Consider the following 23,334-nt stretch of genomic DNA (forward strand, 5'->3'; position numbering starts at 1 on the left):
TCCCCAACCCCATTCCCCTCCGCGCTAGATGCGGAAAAACAGCGAATTTGAGTGAAACCCGCCCAAAATGAGCCGGTTTTGCTGTATTTGGCGTTAAAACACTTACCGGGGACGGAGGGGAAGGGGGAGCGCGCAGGGGCGGGAAGAGCCTCGGGCGCACGCGCGGGCGCGGGAAGGGCGGGGTGGGCGTGGCTGCGCAGTGGGCGTGGCCACGTGTTCGCAGTGGGCGGGGCCGCCGCCGGGCGAGCGGGACGCAGGAAGATGGCGGCGGGAGGCGGCGGCGGCGGCCCCGGGCCCGGAGCGGGCCCCGGCGGGGCTGGAGGAGGAGGAGGCGGCGGCGGCGGCGGCCCCGGTGCGCGGAGGGGGAGCGCGTCCCGCGATGCGGAAGCGGAGGTTTGGAGCCGGCGGGTGCGGGACGTGGTGAGCGCGTCCCCCGCCAACCGGCGCTGCTTCGAGTGCGGGCAGCGCGGCGTCACCTACGTGGACATCACCGTGGGCAGCCTCGTGTGCACCGGCTGCTCCGGCGCGCTGTGAGCGGGGAGCGGCGCGGGGGGCGTGGCCAGTGCGGGGAACGCGGGAAGGGGCGGGGCTTACGGCGGGGGGCGTGGTCTAGTGTGAGGAAGGGGGCGGGGCTAACAGTGGGCGTGGTCTCATGCTGCAGCGCGCTGCGGGTGGGACTTGAGGGGGCGTGGTCGCATGGGGGCGTGGCTTGTTGCGAGGGGTAACCGGGGGCGGGGCCAGCCGAGGTGCAGCACCAGTTGCTGATTGGCTGCAGCTGCGGAGGGGGCGGGGTTTCGCGAAGGGGCGTGGCCAAGACCCATAGCGCACTCAATCACCCCCCCCCCCCCCCCCCCGCGAGGGCTCTGTCACAGTGTGAGGGTTTTGGGGTTAAACACCTGATTTTGGGGTCACATCCCTGGGGTTTGGGGCCAAACACCTGGTTTTAGGGGTCACAGGCTTGGTTTTGGGGGTAAACACCTGGTTTTGGCAGCAAACTCTTATTTTGGGGGGTTAAAGCCCTGGTTTTAGGGTCAAACCCCTGGTTTTTGGTGCCACGTCCCTCATTTTGGGGGTCAAACTTCTCTTTTTTGGGATTAAACCCCTGATTTTTGGGTCAATCCCATGGCTTTTGGGGCCACATCCCTGATTTTGGGGTCAAACCCCTGGTTTTTGGTGCGACATCCGTGATTTTGGGGGTCAAACCCCTCTTTTTTGGGATTAAACCTTTGATTTTGGGGTCAATACCGTGGCTTTTGGGGTCAAACCCCTGGTTTTTGGTGCCACATCCCTGATTTTGGGGGCCAAAACTTTCTTTTTTGGGATTAAATCCCCGATTTTGGGGTTAAACCCCTGGGTTTTGGTGCCACATCCCTAATTTTGGGGGTCAAACCCCTCTTTTTTGGGATTAAACCCTTGATTTCTGGGTCAATCCCGTGGCTTTTGGGGTCACCCCCCCTTGCTTTTGGGGCTCGTTGCAGGCGGGGGCTGAACCCCCCCCACCGCGTCAAGTCCATTTCCATGACGACCTTCACGGAGGCCGAGGTCCTGTTCCTGCAAGCCCACGGGAACGAGGTCAGTTGAGGACACCGGGGGGGTGTGTGTGTGTCCCCCCTTTCTGTCCCCCCCATGTCACCCCCCCGTGCCCCCCCCCCCCAGGCCTGCCGCCGGGTCTGGCTCGGCACCTTCGACCCCCGCACGTCGGCGCGTCCCGACGCCCGCGACCCCCAGCGGCTGAAGGAGTTCCTGCAGGACAAGTACGAGAAGAAGCGTTGGTACGACCCATGGGGGGAGGGGGGGGGGGGGGGGATCGGGGTGGGGGTGCACCCCCCCCCCCACATTTGGAGACACCCCCCCCCTTAACTCTCATGTTTTGCCCACCCACACCGCAGGTACGTGGCACCGGAGCCCCCCAAGCCCCCCCAAAGCGCCGCGGTTCCCAGCCAGCCGCTCCTCGGGGACGTGGGGACGCTGCTGCAGGTGGCACCAGGGGGAAAGGGGGGTTTGGGGGTGCTGAAGGAGGGGGGGGGCAGCGCATTGACACCACCCCCTTTCCCCCCCCTCAGCCCCGTCCGGCCCCCCAGCGCCCCCCCCAGCCACCCCGGAAAGCCAGCACCGACCTGTTGGCTGATATCGGGGGGGACCCCTTCGCCACCCCACAACCAGCACCCACTTTCGCTGCCTTCCCCAACGTCGATGCCTTCGGAGCCGGCCCCGGAGCACCCGCACTTGGGGGGGCTGCCCCCCCATTCCACGCAGCCACAGGTACCCCGGGGTCGATGGGGAGGGATTTGGGGTCCCCCCGCACCCATGGGACCTCCGGGGTTAATGGGGGGGGGAGTTAGGGGTGTGTTGTCTCTCTCTGGAGTTTGAGGTCCCCCCATCCCCCTAAGGGATGTTATGGGGGTGCCCCCCCCAATGGCTGCCTCTGTCCCACCCACAGGGGGCGCTGCCGCACGGGGCGGGGCCACCCCTGCCCCGCCCACAGGGGGCGGAGCTTCGGCCAGGTACAGTGACACCCCCCCCCATTGCCCCCCATTATAGTGGGGGGGGGGATACACAGGACCTGACCCCCCCCCCCAATCCCCCTCTACAGCCTCTTTGGGACCCTGCGCCCCCCCCCGCCGCCCTATGGGGGTAAGTCGGGCTTCTCCCCCGCCCCCCCCCCCTTGGGGCCCCCCCATAGTTAGGGGGACCCGGGGGTGACCCCTGTGCCCCCGCCCCCAGGTTACAGCAACCCCTTTGTGGCCGCCCCCCGGCCCTGCACCAACCCCTTCCAGAGCAACGGTGAGCGCGTGACCCCCCCCTGCTCCCCCCCACAATTGGGGTTCGGGGGGGCCCCAATACTGATTCCCACCCCCCCCCCTTTTAGGTGCTGCTTTCGCCACCCCCCCGGTGCCCAGCGCGTTCCCCCCCCCCTTCCAGGCTGATGGTAAGAACCCAGTGTGGGGGGGGTGTGATATATCCCCCCCCCCCACTGACCCCCCGTTCTCTGCCCCCCGCAGGTTCACCCTTCGGTGGCTTCAACGGCGCCAAAGCCTCAACCAACCCCTTCGTGGTGTGGGGGGGGCCGCGAGGGGGGGGGGGGGGGCAATAAAGGGGGGTCCTGAACCCCCTTAATTGCCCCTAAACCCCCTTCTTGCCCCCCCCAGACGGTCCCGGCTGCCCCCTTTGGCATCAAGCACCCGGCCACCAACCCGTTCCTATAGCTGCTGCTGCGCTGGGGGGGGCACAGGGACACCCCCCCCCCATCCAGGACCAGGTTCTATTTTTATGACAGATGTATCGCGATATCTAATATATATTCGATATAAACCGCTCCTGGCTCGGTCCCTGCCTCAACCCCACCCCTGCCCGCAGAAAGATGGCGGCAAGGCCAGACCCACCCCCCCCATAGGGGGTAATGGGGCTGCGTGCCCCTAACCAAGATGGCCGCCGCGGGGTCACCGTGTGCCGTACGGAGGGTGCATGCCCTGAGGCAATATGGCGGCCGCGGTGCTCTACACCGGGGGCCGCCATCAGCTTGCCCTTAACCAACATGGCGGCGGCGGCTTCATCCCTCAACCAATGAGAGCGCCGAGACCGTGCTGGGGGCGGGGCCTGGGTGAGGCTTAAAGGGGGAGGGAGGAGGGGTCAGGCCTGGGCTCACCCAACTCCGGGGTAGGGGGGGGGTGTGTATAATTAGGGGGTGTTAATTAGAGGAACACCAGTGGGGGGGCACACAATGGGGGGGGGACACGCGGCGTCCTGTTTTGGGTACAGAAAGGGCAAGAATGGACAAAAAGAGCAGCAAAGCCAGAGGGGGAACGGCAGAATGTACCCCCCAAGCCCCCTTTAGGGTCCGTGTCCCCCCCCCAATACTCACACAGTACCTGCACGTGTATATATATATATATAGCAAATATAATTTAAGGGGGGGCTCTATCATTAGAATATTAATTAGAATAATTAATTAGAATAATAACCGTTATAATAATTAATTAAAACCCTTAATTAAGGGGGGGTCACCCCATTACTCATTAAAGGCTCTTCCCCCCCCCCCCCCCGCCTCAGTTTCCCCCAGCATTAAGGCACAAGATGGGGCGGTGGGGGGGGGGGGGGGTGCTGGTGGGTTGGGGGGGTTGTCCCCATGGGTGGGGGGGCCCATGGGGGTGTCCCCCCCCCCTCAGCACCCAAAGAGCGCTCGGTACCCCACATAAAGCAGCGCCATGACCAGGCCGTAGAACAGGGCGAAGCCAGCGAGGAGCCCGGGGGGGACGGGCTGTGCCTGGGGGGGGCAAAATGGGGGGGGGCACATCAGCACGAGGAGGGGGGGGCAGGAACCCCCCCATTCCCTTAACACCCCCCCCCCCTCCATTTACCTGCCGCAGGTCCCGGGTCTGGTGGCTGGTTGTGGGGCTCAGTTTGGGCTGTGGGGGGGGCACAAAGGGGTGAAGGGGTGTTTGGGGGTGCTGGGGGGGTGTTGGGGTGCGGGGGGGGGGCACTCACAGCGGGGGGGGGCCGCAGGCGCTGGGTCAGGCGGGAGAGCAGCTCCTCATTGCCCAGGCGCAGCTGCAGCAGCGACTCGATGCTCTGGGAAGAACAAGGGGGGGACCCCTAAACCAAACAGACACCCCCCCCCCAAAATCACTCCCCCCCAAATACAGACCCCCCCCATTAGTTTTGGGGCGTGCAAAGCCCCTGTGCCCCCCCTACTGTGAATCAGGAGGGGGCAAAGTGGGGACCCCCCCCTTTACCTGCTGCATCTCAGCCATCAGCTCCCCCTCGCCGGGGTCCGGGGGGGCTGTGGGGGGAAAGGGGGGGTCACAAAGTGGGGGGGGCACAATGGGGGAGCACAAGGGGGGGGTCACACGTGTGTTACCGGCTCTGGAGGCTCGGGGGGGGGTGCGGAAGAGGAAGCTGGAGGCTCGGGGGGCTTTGGCTGGAGCCTGGAATGGCACCGTGGGGGGGGAGGGGGGGGTTAATTAACCCCCCTGTTAATGAGGGTTGAGCCTAACGAGGGGGTGCTGGTACTCACCGGGGTGCTCCTGGGCTGGTGGGGGGGGCCCGGCTCCGGATGGCTGCGGGGGGGGACAGTGACACCCCCAGACCCATCCCCAATCCCTGCCTTCACCCCCCATTCCCAAACTCATTCCCAGGCCCACTCCCAGCTCCCCATTATCCCCTCCCCCATTCCCAGCCCCATATTCCCAATCCCGCTGCTCCTGCTCCCCACTGCTTGTCCCTAATCCCCATCCCTGTCCCCATGTCTCCAATCCCATTCTCATCCCTAATTCCCATCCCATCCCTAATTCCCATCCCATTCCCTGCCCCAATCCCATGCCATTCCCACCCCTAATTCCCATCCCATTCCCATTCTCATCCCTAATTCCCATCCCATTCCCAATTCCCATCCTATTCCCTGCCCCAATCCCATCCCATTCCCATCCCTAATTCCCATCCCATTCCCAATTCCCATCCCATTGCCTGCACCAATCCCCTCCCATTCCCACCCCTAATTCACATCCCATTCCCATTCTCATCCCTAATTCCCATCCCTAATTCCCATCCCATTCCCTGCCCCAATCCCATCCTATTCCCATCCCTAATTCCCATCCCATTCCCAATTCCCATCCCATTCCCTGCCCCAATCCCATCCCATTCCCATCCCTAATTCCCATTCCATTAACAATTCCCATCCCATTCCCATCCCTCATTCCCATCCCAAATTCCCATCCCATTCCCATTCCATTCCCAATTGCCATACCATTCCCATTCCCAATTCCCATCACATTCCCTACCCCAATCCCACTCCCATCCCTCATTCCCATCCTATTCCCTGCCCCAATCCCATTCCCATCCCTCATTCCCATCCCATTCCCAATTCCCATCCCATTCCCTACCCCAACCCCATCCCATTCCCATCCCCAATCCCACCCCATTCCCATCACCCACCTGCCACCAGGCGCCTTCCCTGGGGACAAGCCCTGGGGGGGGGGGGACACAAAGGAGGGTCCTGATGTTGGGGGGGGGGCAGGATTTGGGGGTGCCCCCCCAATATGGGAGGGGGAGTGTTGGGGACAGGGCTGTCACCTGCGGGGGGGGCTCCTCCTCCTCATCCTCCTTCTCGGGGTCACTGTCACTGGCTGTGGGGAGGGAGGGGGTGATGGGGGGGTCCCCAAGGGGGCGATGGGGGGGTCCCCAAGGGGGTGGATGGGGGGTGTCCCCCCCCCTCACCATTGCGCTTCCCCCGGGGCAGCCGCTGCGGCTCCGCAAACTCATCTGTGGACTGAACCAATGCACAAAGTGGGGGGTGACATCAGGGTGGGGGGCACCCAATAACCACCCCAGCCCCCCCACCCCAACACCCCCCCCCCAGCACCCACCTCGTTGCCGGACCAGCGCTTGCTGCCGCTGTCCACGCTGTGGAAGCCGGAGTCCAGCCCATGGCGCTGCCGGAGGGGGCTCAGCTCCGCTGTGGGGCTGTTGGGGGGCAAGAACAGGGCTGGGGACCCCAAACCACACCGGGGGGGGGACACACACAACACCCCAACACCCCCTTTTCCACTTTGAGCCCATTTACCACGCCGGGGGGGGCCGGGTGGCAGCAGCCTCTGCATCGAGGTACTTGAAGATGTGGACTTTGCCCTTCAGGCAGACCTAAAGGGGGGGTTTAAGAGCTCAGATGGGGTTTGGGGGGGTCCGGGCCCCCCCCCCCGGCCCCGCTCACCTGCGCAGGGGGGCACTGCAGGGGGTTGCCGTCCGTGAGGATGCTCTGGAGCTGCCGCAGGCGCCGGTAGCAGCGGGGAATCGCCACCACCCGGTTGCAGGAGAAGTCGAGGTGCACGAGGGGCAGCTCCGACAGCTCTGGGGGGGGGGGACAGGACACACATAGAGATCAATGTGGGGGGGGGAGAGCATTGGAGGGGATCCCCCCCCCCCAAGCCCGGCACCCACCGGCGGGCAGCACCGTGAGCAGGTTGCGGCGCAGGTTCAGGTCCCGCAGCGCCCTCAGCTGCCCCACGCCCGGTGGCAGCGCCCGCAGCTCGTTGCAGCTCACGTCCTGGGGAGCGAACGGGGGGGGGACAGTGACACAAAGGGGGGGTCCCGCTGTGCTCCCTCCCCCCCAGCCCGGTGCTCACCAGCTGCCGCAGGGCCGCCAGGGCCCCGATGTTGTCGGGGAGCTGGGCCAGGCGGTTGTTGCTGGCATTGAGGACGCGCAGGGGCAGGAGGCAGAGGCAGGCGGGCAGCGAGCTCAGCTGGTTGCGGCTGCAGGCGGGGAGCAAAGGGGGTGTCAGCGGCGGCGGGGGGAGGCGGTGGATGGAGGGTGCGGGGTTTGGGGGGGGCAGGACCTGAGGTCGAGGTGTGCGAGCGCCTGGAGGTTGGCGATGGCGGCGGGGACGCTGCGCAGGCAGTTGTGGTACAGGCTCAGCCCCTCCAGGGCCACGAGGTGACAGGCGGCCTCCGGTACCTCCCCGAAGCGGTTGCGGGAGAGGTCTGCGGGGAAGGGGCAGCGCTGGGGACCGGCAGCCATGGGGGCAGCCGGACCGCCCGGACCTGCCGGCTCTGCCCGCCCCGGCACCGCCTGGGGCCGCCGGAAGGGCCCGGGGCGGGCTCAGCCCCTGCGGTGGATGCGGGGGGGAGGGACGCGGCTGCGCTGAGCCCCGCCGGGGCCATGGCGGGGGGACGGACACACCGGGAGGAACTGGAACACCCCCCCCCCCCCCCCCCAACCCTGGTCCCGGGAGGTGCAGGCCCCACCGCGGGGCGTGGCCTCACCGGCCTGGGTGGTGTCGCTGAGGTCCCAGCGCCGCGCCGCAGCCGCGGGGAACGAGCGCAGGCGGCGCCCGGCCAGGATGAGAGTCCCGGAGGCCGCCGCTTCCTCCAGGGCGCGCTCGGTGCCGGCCCCGCCGGGCGGCGGCAGCAGCAGCGGCGGCGGTTGGGCCTGGGCCGCCGCCGCCGCCGCCATGGCGGAAGAGCTCCGCACCCCGCGGCCGCCGCGGCCCGACTGCGCGACCGGAAGCTGCGGCGAGGGGAGGAGCCAGCGCGGCGGCCAATCGGAGAGGAGGGAGGAGGAGGGGGCGTGGTCAAAAGGTAAACATGTGCGTGCGAGGGTGTTGTTTGACGGACAGGAGGATTGACCAATCGCTTTCGAGGAGGAGTGGGTTTGCTGCCTGGCTGCAGCCAATCGCAGTGCGGGAAGGGGAGGGGCACGTCTCCACCGACCGAGAGCGAGCTGGTCGCCTAGCAACGCGCACACAAACGCCTGTGGTGGAGCGGCGGGCTCCGCCCAGCCAATGGCATTGGAGGGGGCGAGGCGAAGGCACGGGATTGGTATGTCATGGACCAATCAGGCTTTGAGAGCTGCAGGGAAGGCGGTAACAGCTGGGGCAGACCCGGGGGCGGGGCAATCCGAGGCTCTGCCAATCACGCTCCTTCTCCTGCCCCTCTGATTGGCCCCTTCTGAGCCACGCCACGCCCCGTCTTAAGCCACGCCCCTTCACACGCCTCCCACGCCCCTTTTTGCTCCTATCAGCGGGATGCCCAAAAGCCCCGCCCCTTTCCCGCTGAGGCCACGCCCCCTCCGCCAATAGGACCCCATCAATGGGAGGCCACGCCCCCTCCCCATTGACCACCCCCCGCAGGCTCCACCCCATCCCATCAATCCCCGCCCCCTTGGCCAGTCTTAAAGGCGCCGCTCGCGTTAAAGCCAAGGTGGGGGGTGACGGGGGGGACCCGGCGACGTGGCAGCGGGAAGGGGGGGGGGTCAGAGTCCGTGTTTGCGCCCTTTAATTGCATCTATGGAGGGGGGGGCCCGCGGGGGGGGCTCAGGGGCTGCCCCGACACGGCCTCTTGCTGAGGTTCCCCAGGACCTGCTGCTGCTGCGGCCGGAACGGGACCACGAAGGCGTCGGGGGGCAGCAGCGCCCCCCCGTCCTCCCCCACCCGCCCCATCAGGACGTAGCTGGAGCCTGGAAGAGATGGGGGACATGGAGGGGGGGGTGTCAGGGTATGGGGGGGGCACAAAGACACCCCCCCCCCACCCCGAAGCCCCCCCCCCCATCCTGCACCCACCTTTCTTGAGGCTGGGGCAGAGGCGGCAGGGCAGCTGCAGGCGCAGGGTGGCCCCTTTGGCCGGTTGGGGCACCCCCAGGGCCCCCGCTTTGTAGAGGCCCAGGATGGAGACCACGGCCCAACCTTGCTCCTGGGGGGGGCCCCGCGACACCGACTTCACCGTCCCCGTCAGCACTGCAGGGACAGAGACAGCCCGGAACCGGGGTCAGGGCTCCGGCCCCAGCGCGGGGGGGGGGGGGGGCCCAGGCACCCCTATCCCCATAACCCCCTTTGGGGGGTCCCCAGCGCCCCCCATACCCCACCATTGAGGGGTCCCCATCCCCATAAACCCATTCTGGGGGGCTCCAACCACCCTCATACCCCACCACTGGGGGGTCCTCAGCCATCTTCCCCCCTATAACCCCATTTGGGGGGGGTCTCATCCATCCCCCTCCCTGATACCCCCATTTTGGGGGGCTCCTCACCCCCCCCATATCCCATTTTAGGGGTTTCTCTCAGATTAACCCACCTTTGGGGGGGTCCCCATCCCCATAACTCCCTTTGGGGGCTCCCCAGCCCCCCCCCCCCCCCATGCCCCCCATTGGCTCCGGGGGGGGCTCTCACCGAAGTCGCTGGCGCAGAAGCTGCTCTGCAGCGACCCCGCGCGGCGGCAGCGCTCGGGACAGGGGCTGCCGGGGCCGGGCCCCGCCGGCGGCAGCGGTTTGGGGCTGGGGGCCGGGGGGGGCTTCCCTTTGCCTTTGGCCGCCGCGTCCCCCCCCTCGGCGGGCTGAGGGGGGGGCCCCGGGCCCCGGCTCCGCAGGATGTAGGTGGCCGAGAAGCCATCGGCCGTGACGCTCAGGTCGGACACGAACTGCACCAGCAGCTCCGGGCCTGAGGAGACGATGGGGCTGGGGGGGGGGGGACGGGGGGAGACGATGGGGGGGTCAGGAATGGGTTTGGGGGGATCCAGAATGGGGTTGGGGGGGTCAGGAAGGGTTTGGGGGGGTCCAGAATGGGGTTGGGGGGGTCAGGAGGGGATTGGGGGGGTCAGGAAGGGGTTTGGGGGGGTCCAGAATGGGGTTGGGGGGGTCAGGAGGGGATTGGGGGGGTCAGGAATGGGTTTGGGGGGATCCAGAATGGGGTTGGGGGGGTCAGGAAGGGTTTGGGGGGGTCCAGAATGGGGTTGGGGGGGTCAGGAGGGGATTGGGGGGGTCAGGAGGGGATTGGGGGGGTCAGGAAGGGGTTTGGGGGGGTCCAGAATGGGGTTGGGGGGGTCAGGAGGGGATTGGGGGGGTCAGGAGGGAGTTTGGGGGGTCCAGAATGGGGTTGGGGGGGTCAGGAAGGGGTTTGGGGGGGTCCGGAGTGGGTTTGGGGGGTCCAGAATGGGGTTGGGGGGGTCAGGAAGGGGTTTGGGGGGGTCCGGAGTGGGTCTGGGGGGGTCAGGAGGGGATTGGGGGGGTCAGGAAGGGGTTTGGGGGGGTCAGGAGGGGATTGGGGGGGCCCGGAGTGGGTCTGGGGGGGTCAGGAGGGGATTGGGGGGGTCCAGGAAGGGGTTTGCGGGGGTCCAGAATGGGGTTGGGGGGGTCAGGAAGGGGTTTGCGGGGGTCAGGAGGGGTTTGGGGGGGTCAGGAAGGGGGTTGGGGGGGTCCAGAATGGGGTTGGGGGGGTCAGGAGGGGATTGGGAGGGTCAGGAAGGGGTTTGGGGGGGTCCGGAGTGGGTCTGGGGGGGTCAGGAGGGGATTGGGGGGGTCCAGGAAGGGGTTTGCGGGGGTCCAGAATGGGGTTGGGGGGGTCAGGAGGGGTTTGCGGGGGTCAGGAGGGGGTTTGGGGGGGTCAGGAAGGGGGTTGGGGGGGTCCAGAATGGGGTTGGGGGGGTCAGGAGGGGATTGGGAGGGTCAGGAAGGGGTTTGGGGGGGTCCGGAGTGGGTCTGGGGGGGTCAGGAAGGGGTTTGGGGGGTCTAGAGTGGTCTTGGAAGGTCTAGAGCGGGGTTTGGGGGGGTCAGGATGGGCTTTGGGGGGGGTAATGCTGGTTTGGGGGGGTTTGGGGGGTCTAGAGTGGGGTTGGGAGGGACAGGAGGGGTCTGGGGGGGTCTAAGACAGAGTCTGGGGGAGGATAATGCTGGGATTTGGGGGTCGGAAGGGTCTTGGGGGGCTCTAGAGTGGTCTTGGAAGGTCTAGAGGGGGTTTGGGGGGGTCAGGGAGGGTCTGGGGGAGATAATACTGGTTTGGGGGGAGTTAGGGGGGGTTTGGGGGGGATCCCCCTGGTTTGGGGGGCTCCGGGTGCACGGGGGGGGCTCACCCGGGGGTCTCCTCCCCGCAGAACCTCCCCACCCTGCGGGCATCGTCGGAGCGGCCCCCGTCGAACACGGCCACGTAATCGTATCTGCAGTGAGCGTCCGGCTCCACGTCGAACTTCCCGAAGCGCAGCTCCACCACCTGCGGCCCCCCCCGTTAACATCCACACCGGCACCCCCCCATCAGCATCGATAGCCGGGACCCCCCCCATCAACATCCACACCGGGACACCCCCCCGTTAACATCCACACCGGGACCCCCCCATTAACATCTATAGCCAGGACCCCCCCCTTAGCATCTATAGCCAAGACCCCCCATTAACATTTATAATCGGGACCCCCCCCATTAACATCTATAGCCGGGACCCCCCCCCATTAGCATCTATAATCGGGACCCCCCTAATTAGCGTCTATAGCCGGAACCCCCCCCCCCATTAGCATCTATAGCCGGAAACCCCCTCCCATTAGCATCTATAGCTGGGACACCGCCATTAACATTTATAATAGGGGACCCCCCCCCATTAGCATCTAGAGCCGGGACCCCCCCATTAGCATCTATAGGCGGGACCCCCCATTAGCATCTAGAGCCAGGGCCTGCCACGGACCTTGTCGGGGGGGGCGCGGATGTGCCAGGAGCAGCTGATGCCGGGGGGGTAGTTCTCCTCGGGCCAGTTGGGGGTGCTGAGGCTCCCCTGCGGCTTCTCCAGGCGCCCCCCACAGAACTGATGCTCTAAAGGGGGGGGACACACGGACACACACGTTTGAGGGGGGGGCACAAGCCACAACCGGGGCTCCCCCCCCTCGTTACCCCGCACCGCCGGCGCCTGCTCTGCCACTGGGACCCCCAAACCCCCCCCCACAATGAGACCCTATGGGGGGGGGTGTGTGACACCACAACCATGCGAAGGGAAATGGGGGGGGGGGATTTTTGGGGGGTGCAGGACCCCCCCCGGGGTGTTCGGAGCCAATTTTTGGGGGGGGGGTCGTACTCACCATCAAAATAGTGCCAGGACTCCCCGAATAAAGGGGGTTTATTACGGAGCCCCGAGCGGCGGCGTCCCTGGGGGGGCCCTGCAAAAGGTCCCGAGGGTTGGGGGGGTCGGGGGGGGGTCAGGGGGGTGTATTGGGGGTCCCGGGGGGGGTCCCTGCTCTCTGCCGGCGGTGCCCCCCCCCCCCGTTCCCGTTCCCGTTCCCATTCGTGCCCCCTCACCGTGTCCCGGGCCGGGCCCGGCGCTGAACCAGGCCAGGAAGCCGCGGCCGGCCGTGGCCCCGTCGCTTTCCATCCGCAGGAGCAGCCGGTTACCGGGAGCCCGCAGCGGTCCCGGCCGGAACGTGCCGCAGAAGCGACCGAGGAGCGGCGGGGCCGGACCGGGGCCCCCGAACACCGACAGCGAATCGAAGCGGCAGCGGGAGTCCGGCTCCAGGTCGAAGACCCGGAACGAGAGAGACGCCGTTTGCCCCTCGGGGACCTGCGGGGACACGGGGGCTGTGAGCGGGGCCCGGGGCGGGGGGGACCGGGGCCGGCTCCGGGGCGTCCGTACCGTGATGCTCCATGTGCAGTTGCTGTTGGGCGGGTAGTGCCGGGGGAAGCCCTCGCTGGCCACGTAGCCCGACTCGCCGCGGAGCTCCCCCCCGCACGGGAACACCGGCCTGGGGACGGGGGCACCGGTTATTGGGGGGCTATGATCGGACGGGGGCGGGGAGGTGAGTCCCGGTTATTGGTTACCGGAGGTGGGGTCCCCCCGTTACCTGGTGACGTTGGGGGCCGGGTCCTGTCCCGCGGCCGGGCACAGGGCGCTGAGCGCCAACAGCAGCGGGAGCGGCACCGGGACCCGGCGGCGGCTCCTCATGGCGCCGAGTGGCGGCGGGGAGGGCAGCGGGGCGGGAGCGGGGCCGGGCCACGCCCACAAAGGGGCGGGGACACGGTGAGACACGCCCCCCCCACCAGGGCTGTGCGTGAAAGGGGAAGGCGCGGGGGCGGGGCTTCCCCAACCCACATTGCCTTTAATGGGAAGGGGGCGTGGTCATGTCCAGAGCGGCCCCTCCTTGAATGGAAAGAGGCGGGGCCCGGTGCTTGGCCAAGCCACGCCCCCGCAACGCCCTTTAATGGGGAAGGGGGCGGCTCTTTCTAAGCCACGCCCCCAAACGCCCTTTAATGGGGAATGGGCGGGGCCACAAGGCGGGGGCGGTGCTTCTCCAGGCCACGCGCCCAAACACCCCTTAATGGAGAAGAGGCGGGGTCAAGCCTGGGGTGGCTCTTCCCAAGCCACGCCCCCAAACGCCCTTTATTGGAGAATGGGCGGGGCCACGAGGCGGGGGGCGATGCTTCCTCAGGCCGCGCCCCCCTGAACGCTGCCATTTATAGGGAAAGGGGCGGGGCCACGCATGGAGGCGGAGCCTCCCCCACCCCGGAGCGGGACGGCGGCGGCTCTGTTACCGGGGGGGGGTGTGTGTGTGTGTGTCTCCTTTAATGAGCTTTTCCTCTTTAATTAGGGGTCACCCTTTAATGAGCGAATCCCCCCCATTGGGGGGCCCCCCCCCGCCCATCTCTAGGCGTGGGGGCCCCGCGCTTTGAGGTCTGGCGCCGAGCGCTGCCGGCGGATGCGCGGCGGGGTCCTCCCGCCTAGGGGGCGCCCTTCGTCGTGGGGAGGGGGCGTGTCCTCGGCGAGGGGCGGGGCCCGGTGCTGGGGGTTGCTCTTGAATGGGAAGCGCAGCGGGGCGGGGTCCTGCGGGGGGCGCGGCTGCAGCGCCCCCCAGAGGCGCGCCTGCTCCTGCCGCAGCCAGCGCAGGCGGCCGCGCCGGAACGCGGGGTCCCGCTGCATCAGCAGCGACAGCCGCGACGGCGGCGCAGGGCTCGGCGGCCGTGGGACGGCATCGGGGTCGTCGTCCTGGAGGAGGGGGGGGGAAAAAGGACAAGGAGGGGTTATGGGGGGTGTGGGGCAGGGAGGAGCTGTGGCAGGGGGCTGGGGCATGGGTCGGGCTGTGGGTGTTGCTGTGGGTCAGGGTGTGGGGTGCTGTGGGCCAGGCCATGGAGGGGGTGTTGCTGTGGGTCAGGCTGTGGGGTGCTGTGGGTGTTGCTATGGGTCAGGTCATGGGTCAGGCCACGGGGTGGTGCGGGTGTCACTATGGGTCAGCTGTGGGGTGCTGTTGGCTGGGCCATGGGTTGGGTGTTGCTGTGGGTCAGGCTGTGAGTCAGGCCGTGGGTGTCTCTATGGGTCAGGCCTTGGGGTGGGTGTCGCCGTGGGTCAGGCTGTGGGGTAGGTGTTGCTATGGGTCACACCATGGGGTGGGTTATGCTATGGGTCAGGCTGTGGGTCAGGCCATGGGGTGGGTGTCTCTATGGGTCAGGCCGTGGGGCAGGTGTCGCTGTGGGTCAGGCCATGGGTCAGGCCATGGGGCAGGTGTCGCTGTAGGTCAGGCCATGGGTCAGGCTGTGGGGCGGGTGTCGCTGTGGGTCAGGCCATGGGGCAGGTGTTGCTGTGGGTCAGGCCGTGGGTCAGGCCGTGGGTCAGGCTGTGGGTCAGGCCATGGGGCAGGTGTCGCTGTGGGTCAGGCCGTGGGGCGGGTGTCGCTGTGTGTCAGGCTGTGGGTCAGGCCGTGGGTCAGGCCGTGGGGCGGGTGTCGCTGTGGGTCAGGCCGTGGGTCAGGCCGTGGGGCACTCACCGCGGGCAGGGGCAGGGCGCGCTCCATGCGCCCCACGCGGTCCCGCAGCGCCCGCAGCTGCTCGTCCTTGGCGCTGTTCTGGCGCTTCACCTCCCGCAGGATCCCCGCCAGGCGCTGCAGGTGCGCGCGCAGCCCCGCCACCTCCGCGCCCCCGGCACCCGCGGCACCCGCAGCACCCACAGCACCCGCAGCACCCACAGCGCCCCCGGCACCCGCAGCACCCACAGCACCCGCAGCACCCGTGTCCCCGGCGTCCCCGGCGCCCTCCCGCCGGCCCCGCGGCGGCTCCGGTGTCAGCGCGCGGCGCTGCGGGATCTGGTACACCCGGAGCGGCTCCCGGCGCCTCCCGGGGCGCCGCGGGGAGGGGGGCACGGTCTGGAAGAGCCAGAGGGAGGGGGCGCCCCAGAGACATTGAGGATCCCCCTGTCCCATATCCCATGTCCCCATAGCCCACACCCCACACCCCATATACCACATCCCACACCCCATATCCCCATATCCCACCCCCCATATCCCACACCCCATATCCCATACCCCATACCCCATATCCCACATCCCATATCCCACATCCCCATATCCCAACCCAGTATCCCATATCCCACACCCCACACCCCATATCCCACACCCCATAGCCCATATCCCATACCCCATATCCCATATCCCACACCCCACATCCTACACCCCATATCCCCATATCCCATATCCCACACCCCACACCCCATATCCCCCACCCCACACCCCATATCCCACACCCCATATCCCCATATCCCATATCCCCCATCCCACACCCCATATCCCACACCCCATATCCCATATCCCATATCCCACACCCCACACCCCATATCCCATATCCCACATCCCCATATCCCAACCCCGTATCCCCATACCCCATATCCCCACACCCCATATCCCATACCCCATAACCCACACCCCACACCCCATATCCTACACCCCATACCCCATACCCCATACCCCATATCCCCATACCCCATATCCCCACACCCCATATCCCATATCCCACATCCCCATATCCCATATCCCCCACCCCCCACCCCCCACCCCCCCCGCCCCTCACCCCTCGCTCCTCCTCCGCCGTTTTCTCCTCTCCCCGGTGCCGGTTCTCCAGCTCCTGTAGCCTGGGGGGGGCACACACACACACACACACACACATTGGGGTGACCGCCCCCCCACATTGCGCCCCCCATGTCCCCGGCGCCAGCCCCCACCTGCGGCTGCCCCCCGGCCGCACGTCGATGCCCTGCAGCTCCAGCAGCTCGCGCTGCGCCTGGCTCCAGCCCGGGGGGGGCGCGGGGACCCCGCGGCGCCCGTCCTGCTCCCGCTGCCCGTCCCGCTGCCGCCGCGCCTGCTCCGGGTGCGTGAAGCGGAACACGTGGCTCTGGCCCAGCACCAGGCGGCTCCCTGCGGGAACGGGGGGCAACGGGGGGGGGTCGGGGGGGAACCGGGGGTTGGGAGGGGGGAAAGGGGGGTTGGGGGGGCACGGGCCGGGATCTGGGGGTGGTTGGGGGTGGTTTGGGGGTGATTGAAGGTGCTTAGGGGGTGTTTTGGGGTGCTTAGGGGGTGTTTGGGGGGATTATGAGTGTGTTTTGGGGTGTTTGGGGGTGTTTTAGGGTGTTTTGGGGGTGATTGAAGGTGTTTGGGGGTGTTTTGGGGTGTTTTGGGGTGATTGAAGGTGTTTAGGGGGTGTTTTGGGGTGCTTAGGGGGTGTTTGGGTGTGTTTTGGGGTGTTTTGAGGTGTTTCGGGGGTGATTGAAGGTGTTTTGGGGGTGTTTTGGGGGTGATTGAAGGTGTTTAGGGGGTTTTTTGGGGTGTTTAGGGGGTGTTTGGGGGTATTCTGGGTGTGTTTTGGGGTGTTTTGAGCTGTTTTGGGGGTGATTGAAGGTGTTTTGGGGTGTTTAGGGGGTGTTTGAAGGTGTTTTGAGGTGCTTAGGGGGTGTTTGGGTGTGTTTTGGGGTGTTTTGAGCTGTTTTGGGGGTGTTTGAAGGTGTTCAGGGGGTGTTTTGGGTGTGTTTTGGGGTGCTTGGGGGTGTTTTGGTGGTGATTGAAGGTGCTTAGGGGGTGTTTGGGTGCTTAGGGGGTGTTTTGGAGTATTCTGGGTGTGCTTTGGGGTGTTTGGGGGTGTTTTGGGGTGTTTTGGGGGTGTTTGAAGGTGTTTTGGGGGTGTTTTGGGCTGTTTGGGGGTGTTTGAAGGTGTTTAGGGGGTGTTTTGGGGTGCTTACGGGGTGTTTTGGAGTGTTTTAAGCTGTTTTGGGGGCATTTGAAGGTGTTCTGGGGGTGTTTTGGGGTGGTTAGGGGGTGTTTGAGGGTATTCTGGGTGTGTTTTGGGGTGTTTGAGGGTGTTTTGGGGTGCTTGGGGGGTGTTTGGGGGTATTCTGGGTGTGTTTTGGGGTGTTTGGGGGTGTTTTGAGGTGCTTAGGGGATGTTTGGGTGTGTTTTGGGGTGTTTTGAGGTGTTTTGGGGGTGTTTGAAGGTGTTTTGGGGGTGTTTTGGGGTGCTTAGGGGTGTTTTGGGGTACGCTGGGTGTGTTTTGGGGTGTTTAGGGGTGTTTTGGGGCATTCTCGGTGTGTTTTGCAGTGTTTTGGGGATGTTTGGGGGTGTTTTGGGGTATTTGGAGGGGTTTTGGGGGTGTTTTGGGATGGATTTGGGGAGGTTTTGTGTGTTTCGGGCTGGTTTTGAGTGTTTTAGGGGCGTTTTGGGGTGGTTTTGGGTGTCTGGGGGTGTTCTGGGGGTGTTTCAGGGTGGTTTGGGGGGTTTAGGGGGAATTGGGGGAGTCTTAGGGCATTTTGGGGGTGTTTAGGGGGTGTTTTGGGGTGTTTGGGGGGTGTTTTGGGGGTGTTTTGGGGGTCCCTACCCGATTGCAGCACCACGGGCTCCGTCACCCGCTGCCCATTGACGTAGATTTCGGCTCCCTCACACGGCTCCAGCGTCACCACCACTGGTTTGGGGGGGGGACAGACACCAAGGGGGGGTCACGACACTGAGAAATGGGGGGGGCCCCCATACTCCCCCCATACCCCCCCATACCCCCCCCCAAATCCACCTCAAAACCCCCCGAACCCCATCTCCCCCCTTCGCACCCCATACCTGGCGGGGGCTGCAGCGCCCTGCTCCCATGGCAGCGTTTAGGGGGGATACAGAGAGGAATTATGGGGTGCAAAGGGGGGTGCAGGAGGGGGGGGCACCCCAAAATGGGGTGTCCTACCTTCACCCATGGGGCCGGGCTGGCTGCGGAACAGGCAGTGCTGCTCCTCGATGAGCGGTCCCGAGAGCTTGATGTCCACGTCCACTCGACCCACTCTAAGGGGGTGCAGCAAGTTGGGGGTCCCTATAGGGTTTGGGGGTCCCTATAGGGGCTGGGGGTGCCCCATAGGGTTTGGGGTGCCCCATTCACCTGGTGACCCCGTCCTTGATGTGGTACAGGAGGCACTCGGACATCAGCGGGTCCTCGTTGAGGTTCACCAAATGCGGGGTCTTTATGGGGGGGGGACCCCAAAAATGAGCCGTTGGGAGTCAAAGGGGGGTTACCGCATAGCGGGGGAGGGGGTTGGGGGTGTTTTGGGGGTGCCCCCCCCCGGGACTTGCCTTTCTCGGGGTGAAGACCCCGACGGTGCCGCCGTCCTCCCGCAGCGCGATGCCCATCTCGGCCAACAGCGCCTCCCTGTGGGCAACGGGGGTATTGCGGGGCATGGGGGGCAATGGGGGGCAAAGGGGGTTTGGGGGGGCCATGGGGCTGTGGGGTGGGATCTGAGGGGGCTGGGACGGGGTTTGGGGGGGCAAAGGGGAGGTTTGGGGGCCCCATGTGGGCGATTTGGGGGGCAGCTGATGTGGTTTGGGGTGGTTTTGGCATGTTTGGGGGTGTTTTGGAGTGGTTTTGGGGTGGGTTTGGATGTTTTTTGGGGTGTTGTTAGCTGTTTTAGGGTGGTTTCGGGGGGTTTAGGGGTGTTTGGGTAGTGCTGGTGTGGTTTTGGGGTGTTTTTAGGTTGTTTGGGGGTGTTTTGGGGTGTTTTTAGGGTTCATTTGGGGTGTTTTAGGGGTGGTTCAGGGTGTTTGGGGTGTTTTAGGAGGGGTTTTGGGTGTTTTAGGGGTGTTTGGGTGGTGCTGGGTTGTTTTGGGGGTGTTTATGGGTGGTTCTGGAGCGGGTTTTGGGGTGTTTTGGGGGTGTTTGGGGTGTTGGGGTCCCCCCGCACCGCTCCAGCCGCAGCGCCTCCGTCCGACGCAGCTTCTGCTCCCAGGTCTCGTTCAGCTCCGCGATGATCTTCTCCGTCTCCTGGGGGGGGACACCCACATTTTGGGGGGGGGGTGCCCCACAATGGGGCGGGGAGGGGAGTTTGGGTTGTTTTGGGGTGTTTTGGGGGTTGTTTTGGGGTGTTTTTGTGCGTTTTCGGGTGGTTTTGGAGTTGTTTTGGGGTGGTTTTGGGTGTTCTGGGGTGTTTTAGGGGTTGTTTTGGGGTGGTTTTGGGCTGGTTTTGGGTGTTTTGGGGTGGTTTTGGGTGTTCTGGGGTGTTTTAGGGGTTGTTTTGGGGTGGTTTAGGTTTGTTTTGGGTTGGGTTTGGGTTGTTTTGGGGGTGTTTTGGGGGTGTTTTGGGCTGGTTTTGGGTGTTCTGGGGTGTTTTGGGGGTTGTTTTGGGGTGTTTTAGGGTTGTTTTGGGTTGATTTGGGGTGTTTTGGGGGTGTTTTTGCGTGTTTGGGGGTGTTTTTGGGTGTTCTGGGTTGGTTTTGGGCTGGTTTCGGGTTGTTTTGGGGTGGTTTTGGGTGTTTTGGGGTGCTTTGGGGTCACCTGCAGCCGCTCCATGGCCTCCGCGGCGCTGAGGGGGGGCAGCGGCTCCGTGGCCCCATTGACGGCGGCGGGCGGGGGGGGCTCGGCGGGGGGGGGTTCCGTGGGGGGCTCTGGGGGGGTGTGAATGGGGGGTTACCGGGGGGCTCAGCCCCCCCCGGTGCCCCCCAGACCCACAAGTACCCCCCGAACACCCCCACCCCCCCCGAGCCCCCCCCCATGTGCCCCCCCGGCCCGTCCCCCCCCCCCCCGCGGCGCACCATGGTCGGGCCCGGCGCGGGGCGGGGCCTGCGCGCGCAGCAGTTCCCGCAGCCGCGCCACCTCCCGCCGCAGCTCGCGGATGAGCCGCGCGTTCGGGTCCTCGTTCACCACCGCGTGGCACCGGATGTGCCGCGTCCGGTCCGCGTACCTGGGGGGGCGAGGGGACCCCGAACAGCCCGGATCAGCCCAAAATAGCCCCGAATCAGCCCAAAACAGCCCCGAATCAGCCCTAAACAGCCCCGAATCAGCCCAAACCAGCCCCAAAACCAGCCCAAATCAGCACAAAACAGCCCAAAACACCCAAAAACCAGACCAGACCAGCGCAATCAGCCCAAAACCAGCACAAAACACCCCAAAACCAGCCTAAACCAGCCCGAATCAGCCCTAACCAGCCCCGAATCAGCCCAAATCAGCACAAAACTGCCCGAACCAGCGCAATCAGCCCAAAATCAGCCCAAACCAGCCCAAAATCAGCCTAAACCATCCCGAATCAGCCCAAAACTGCCCGAATCAGCGCAAAACAGCCTGAAATCAGCCCCGAAACAGCCCAAATCTGCCCTGAAACAGCTCGAAATCAGCCAAAATCAGCCCAAATCAGCACAAACCAGCCCCAAAATCAGCCCAAACCAGCCCCAAAACACCCCAAAACAGCCCCAAAATACCCCAAACCAGCCAAAACCCAGCCCAAGACAGCCCAAAATACGCCCAAACCACCTCAACACCCCAAAACCACCCCAAACCACCCCTAGACACCCCAAAACCACCCCGAACCACCGCCAGACACCCCTGAAACACACCAAAACGCCCCCAAATGCCCCCGAACCACCCTAAAACACTCCCAAAACACCCCAAAACGCCCCTAAAACACCCAAAACCAGCCCGAAACACATAAAACCTCCCCAAATCCATCCTGAAACACCCTCAAAACCCCTCCAAACACCCCCAAACACCCCAAAACCACCCTGAAACACCCCAAAACCACCCCGAAACACCCCCAAAATGCCCTAAGACTCCCCCAATTCCCCCTAAACCCCCCCAAACCACCCTGAAACACCCCAAAACGCCCCAAGACTCCCCCAAACCACCCTGAAACACCCCCAAACCCCCCCACAACACCCACAGACACCAAAATCACCCCAAACCACTCCAAAACGCTCCTAAAACACCGAAAACCAGCCCGAAACACACAAAACCTCCCCAAATCCATCCCGAAACACCCCCAAACCCCTCCAAACACCCCCAAACACCCCAAAACCACCCTGAAACACCCCCAAAATGCTCTAAGACTCCCCCAATTCCCCCTAAACCCCTCCAAACCACCCTGAAACACCCCCAAACCCCCCCAGAACACCCCCAGACACCCAAAACACCCCCAAAACACCCCAAAACGCCCCTAAAACACCCCAAACCAGCCCGAAACACACAAAACCTCCCCAAATCCATCCCGAAACACCCCCAAAACCCCTCCAAACACCCCAAAACCACCCCGAAACACCCCAAAAATGCCCTAAGACTCCCCCAATTCCCCCTAAACACCCCAAACCACCCTGAAACACCCCAAAACGCCCCAAGACTCCGCCAAACCACCCTGAAACACCCCCAAAACGCCCCAAGACTCCCCCAAACCACCCAGAAACACCCCCAAACACCCCCAGAACACCCCCAGACACCCCAAACCACCCCAAAACGCCCCTAAAACACCCCAAACCAGCCCGAAACACACAAAACCTCCCCAAATCCATCCTGAAACACCCCCAAAACCCCTCCAAACACCCCCAAACACCCCAAACCACCCCAAAACACCCCCAAAACACCCTAAGACTCCCCCAAACCACCCTGAAACACCCCCAGAACACCCCAAGACTCCCCCAAACCACCCTGAAACACCCCCAACCCCCCCCAGAACACCCCCAGACACCCAAAACCACCCCAAAACACCCCCAAACCCCCCCAAACCCCCCCTCACCGCAGGGTGCTCAGCGTCTCCTCATAGCTGGTATCAGCGGGGCTCAGCGCCGCGATCATGGCCGTGCGGGAATTGCCTCCTATGGGAAGGAGCACGAAGGGCTCAGGGGGGGCAATGAGGGACCCCCCTTATGTTAGGACCCCCCCCAAACCCTTAGACCCCCCCAAAACCTTAACCCCCCCCCAAAACCTTAAACACCCCCCCTCCCCAAACCCTCACCCAGGTTCTCCTTCAGCAGCCAGGTCAGCACCGAGTCGCGGTAGGGGATGAAATCCGGCTTCTTCTTCTTGTTTTGCTGCGGGATAACGGGAAAAGGGGGGGTCCCCTCTATAATTGGGGGTGTCCTGGAGCTGGGGGGGTCCCCAACGTGTGGGCAATGGGGGGAAATGGGGGTGCCCCCCCCCCCAGCTCACCGCCTCGGCCAGGGCTGAGATGACTTTGCCCAACGTGGTCAGTGACTTGTTGATGTTGGCACCTTCCTGCGGGGGGGGGGGTGAGGATGGGGCGAGGTTTGGGGGTACCGGGGGGTCCCCCCCCCCCCCCCCCCGGTGTCACCTTGAGGCGCGTCCCCGAGGTCCCCGCCTGGTCGGCGCGTTCGCTGCCCGCCAGGTCCACCAGGCTGATGCGGCTGACCTGGGTGGGGGGCACAATGGGGGCACAATGGGGGGCACAATGGGGGCACAATGGGGGGCACAGTGGGGGCACAATGGGGGCACAATGGGGGCACAATGGGGGACACAATGGGGGGCACAATGGGGGCACAATGGGGGGCACAGTGGGGGCACAATGGGGGACACAATGGGGGCACAATGGGGGCACAATGGGGGACACAATGGGGGGCACAATGGGGGCACAGTGGGGGGCACAATGGGGGCACAGTGGGGGGCACAATGGGGGTACGGTGGGGTTGGGGGGGGTGCCAGGGGAGCTTGGGGTGTATTTGGGGGTGATTCGGGTGTATTGGGGTACGTTGGGCTGTGTTTTGGGGGGTGATTCGGGGTGTGGTTTGGGGTGTGTTTGGGTGCATTTGGGGTGCATTGGGGTGTATTTGGGGCTGTATTTGGGGTGCATTGGGGTGTATTTGGGGCTGTATTTGGGTTGCATTGGGGTGTATTTGGGGCTGTATTTGGGGTGCATTGGGGCTGTATTGGGCTGTATTTGGGGTGTATTGGGGTGTATTTGGGGCCGTATTTGGGGTGCATTGGGGTGTATTTGGGGCTGTATTTGGGGTGCATTGAGGTGTATTTGGGGTGTATTTGGGGTGCATTGGGGTTGTATTTGGGGTGTATTTGGGGCTGTATTTAGGTTCTTTGGGGTGTATTTGGGGCC

The 23,334-nt window shown here is 64.9% G+C and overlaps 4 protein-coding genes across 9 annotated transcripts; 1 reads left to right on the forward strand and 3 right to left on the reverse strand.

Annotated features, from left to right (window-relative positions):
* Positions 1 to 228: 228 nt before the first annotated feature.
* On the forward strand, positions 229 to 3,316 carry AGFG2 (ArfGAP with FG repeats 2). 6 transcript variants are annotated; one of them, XM_030474563.1, is made up of 11 exons: positions 229 to 530; positions 1,479 to 1,572; positions 1,657 to 1,772; positions 1,890 to 1,977; positions 2,064 to 2,262; positions 2,441 to 2,504; positions 2,594 to 2,634; positions 2,725 to 2,784; positions 2,870 to 2,929; positions 3,003 to 3,055; positions 3,150 to 3,316. In XM_030474563.1, exons 1-11 carry the CDS (start codon positions 262 to 264, stop codon positions 3,204 to 3,206), a joined length of 1,101 nt encoding a protein of 366 aa, XP_030330423.1. In that variant the 5' UTR covers positions 229 to 261; the 3' UTR covers positions 3,207 to 3,316. The 6 variants fall into 6 exon arrangements, 4 of the variants coding, with proteins under 4 accessions (XP_030330423.1, XP_030330425.1, XP_030330424.1 ...); XR_003989746.1 differs by lacking the exon at positions 2,594 to 2,634 and having other exon boundaries at positions 237 to 530; XM_030474565.1 differs by lacking the exon at positions 2,441 to 2,504 and having other exon boundaries at positions 237 to 530.
* A 554-nt stretch (positions 3,317 to 3,870) lies between these two features.
* On the reverse strand, positions 3,871 to 7,984 carry LRCH4 (leucine rich repeats and calponin homology domain containing 4). Its single transcript, XM_030474531.2, has 16 exons — positions 7,756 to 7,984; positions 7,329 to 7,473; positions 7,119 to 7,245; positions 6,934 to 7,039; positions 6,707 to 6,843; positions 6,560 to 6,636; positions 6,363 to 6,459; positions 6,214 to 6,265; positions 6,070 to 6,122; positions 5,932 to 5,963; positions 5,015 to 5,057; positions 4,859 to 4,925; positions 4,734 to 4,780; positions 4,486 to 4,569; positions 4,359 to 4,406; positions 3,871 to 4,264 (listed from the first exon to the last, which is right to left on the reverse strand). The coding sequence occupies exons 1-16, from the start codon at positions 7,943 to 7,945 to the stop codon at positions 4,163 to 4,165; spliced, it is 1,407 nt and encodes a 468-aa protein (XP_030330391.1). The 5' UTR covers positions 7,946 to 7,984; the 3' UTR covers positions 3,871 to 4,162.
* A 765-nt stretch (positions 7,985 to 8,749) lies between these two features.
* Positions 8,750 to 13,204, reverse strand: PCOLCE (procollagen C-endopeptidase enhancer). The gene is made up of 8 exons (XM_030474562.1): positions 13,073 to 13,204; positions 12,865 to 12,973; positions 12,534 to 12,792; positions 11,929 to 12,053; positions 11,329 to 11,465; positions 9,654 to 9,937; positions 9,051 to 9,224; positions 8,750 to 8,947 (listed from the first exon to the last, which is right to left on the reverse strand). Exons 1-8 carry the CDS (start codon positions 13,171 to 13,173, stop codon positions 8,805 to 8,807), a joined length of 1,332 nt encoding a protein of 443 aa, XP_030330422.1. The 5' UTR covers positions 13,174 to 13,204; the 3' UTR covers positions 8,750 to 8,804.
* A 590-nt stretch (positions 13,205 to 13,794) lies between these two features.
* LOC115603019 (kinesin-like protein KIF1C) lies at positions 13,795 to 23,142 on the reverse strand. Its single transcript, XM_030474532.1, has 15 exons — positions 22,561 to 23,142; positions 22,419 to 22,484; positions 22,225 to 22,300; positions 22,006 to 22,084; positions 20,039 to 20,187; positions 19,782 to 19,891; positions 19,192 to 19,271; positions 18,587 to 18,662; positions 18,396 to 18,475; positions 18,207 to 18,301; positions 17,856 to 17,939; positions 16,213 to 16,405; positions 16,062 to 16,122; positions 14,987 to 15,361; positions 13,795 to 14,211 (listed from the first exon to the last, which is right to left on the reverse strand). The coding sequence occupies exons 1-15, from the start codon at positions 23,140 to 23,142 to the stop codon at positions 13,873 to 13,875; spliced, it is 2,445 nt and encodes an 814-aa protein (XP_030330392.1). The 3' UTR covers positions 13,795 to 13,872.
* Between the last annotated feature and the right edge of the window lie 192 nt (positions 23,143 to 23,334).

The sequence above is a fragment of the Strigops habroptila genome, unplaced genomic scaffold (genome assembly GCF_004027225.2).
Source record: "Strigops habroptila isolate Jane unplaced genomic scaffold, bStrHab1.2.pri NW_022045602.1_ctg1, whole genome shotgun sequence".
Lineage (NCBI taxonomy): Eukaryota > Metazoa > Chordata > Aves > Psittaciformes > Psittacidae > Strigops > Strigops habroptila.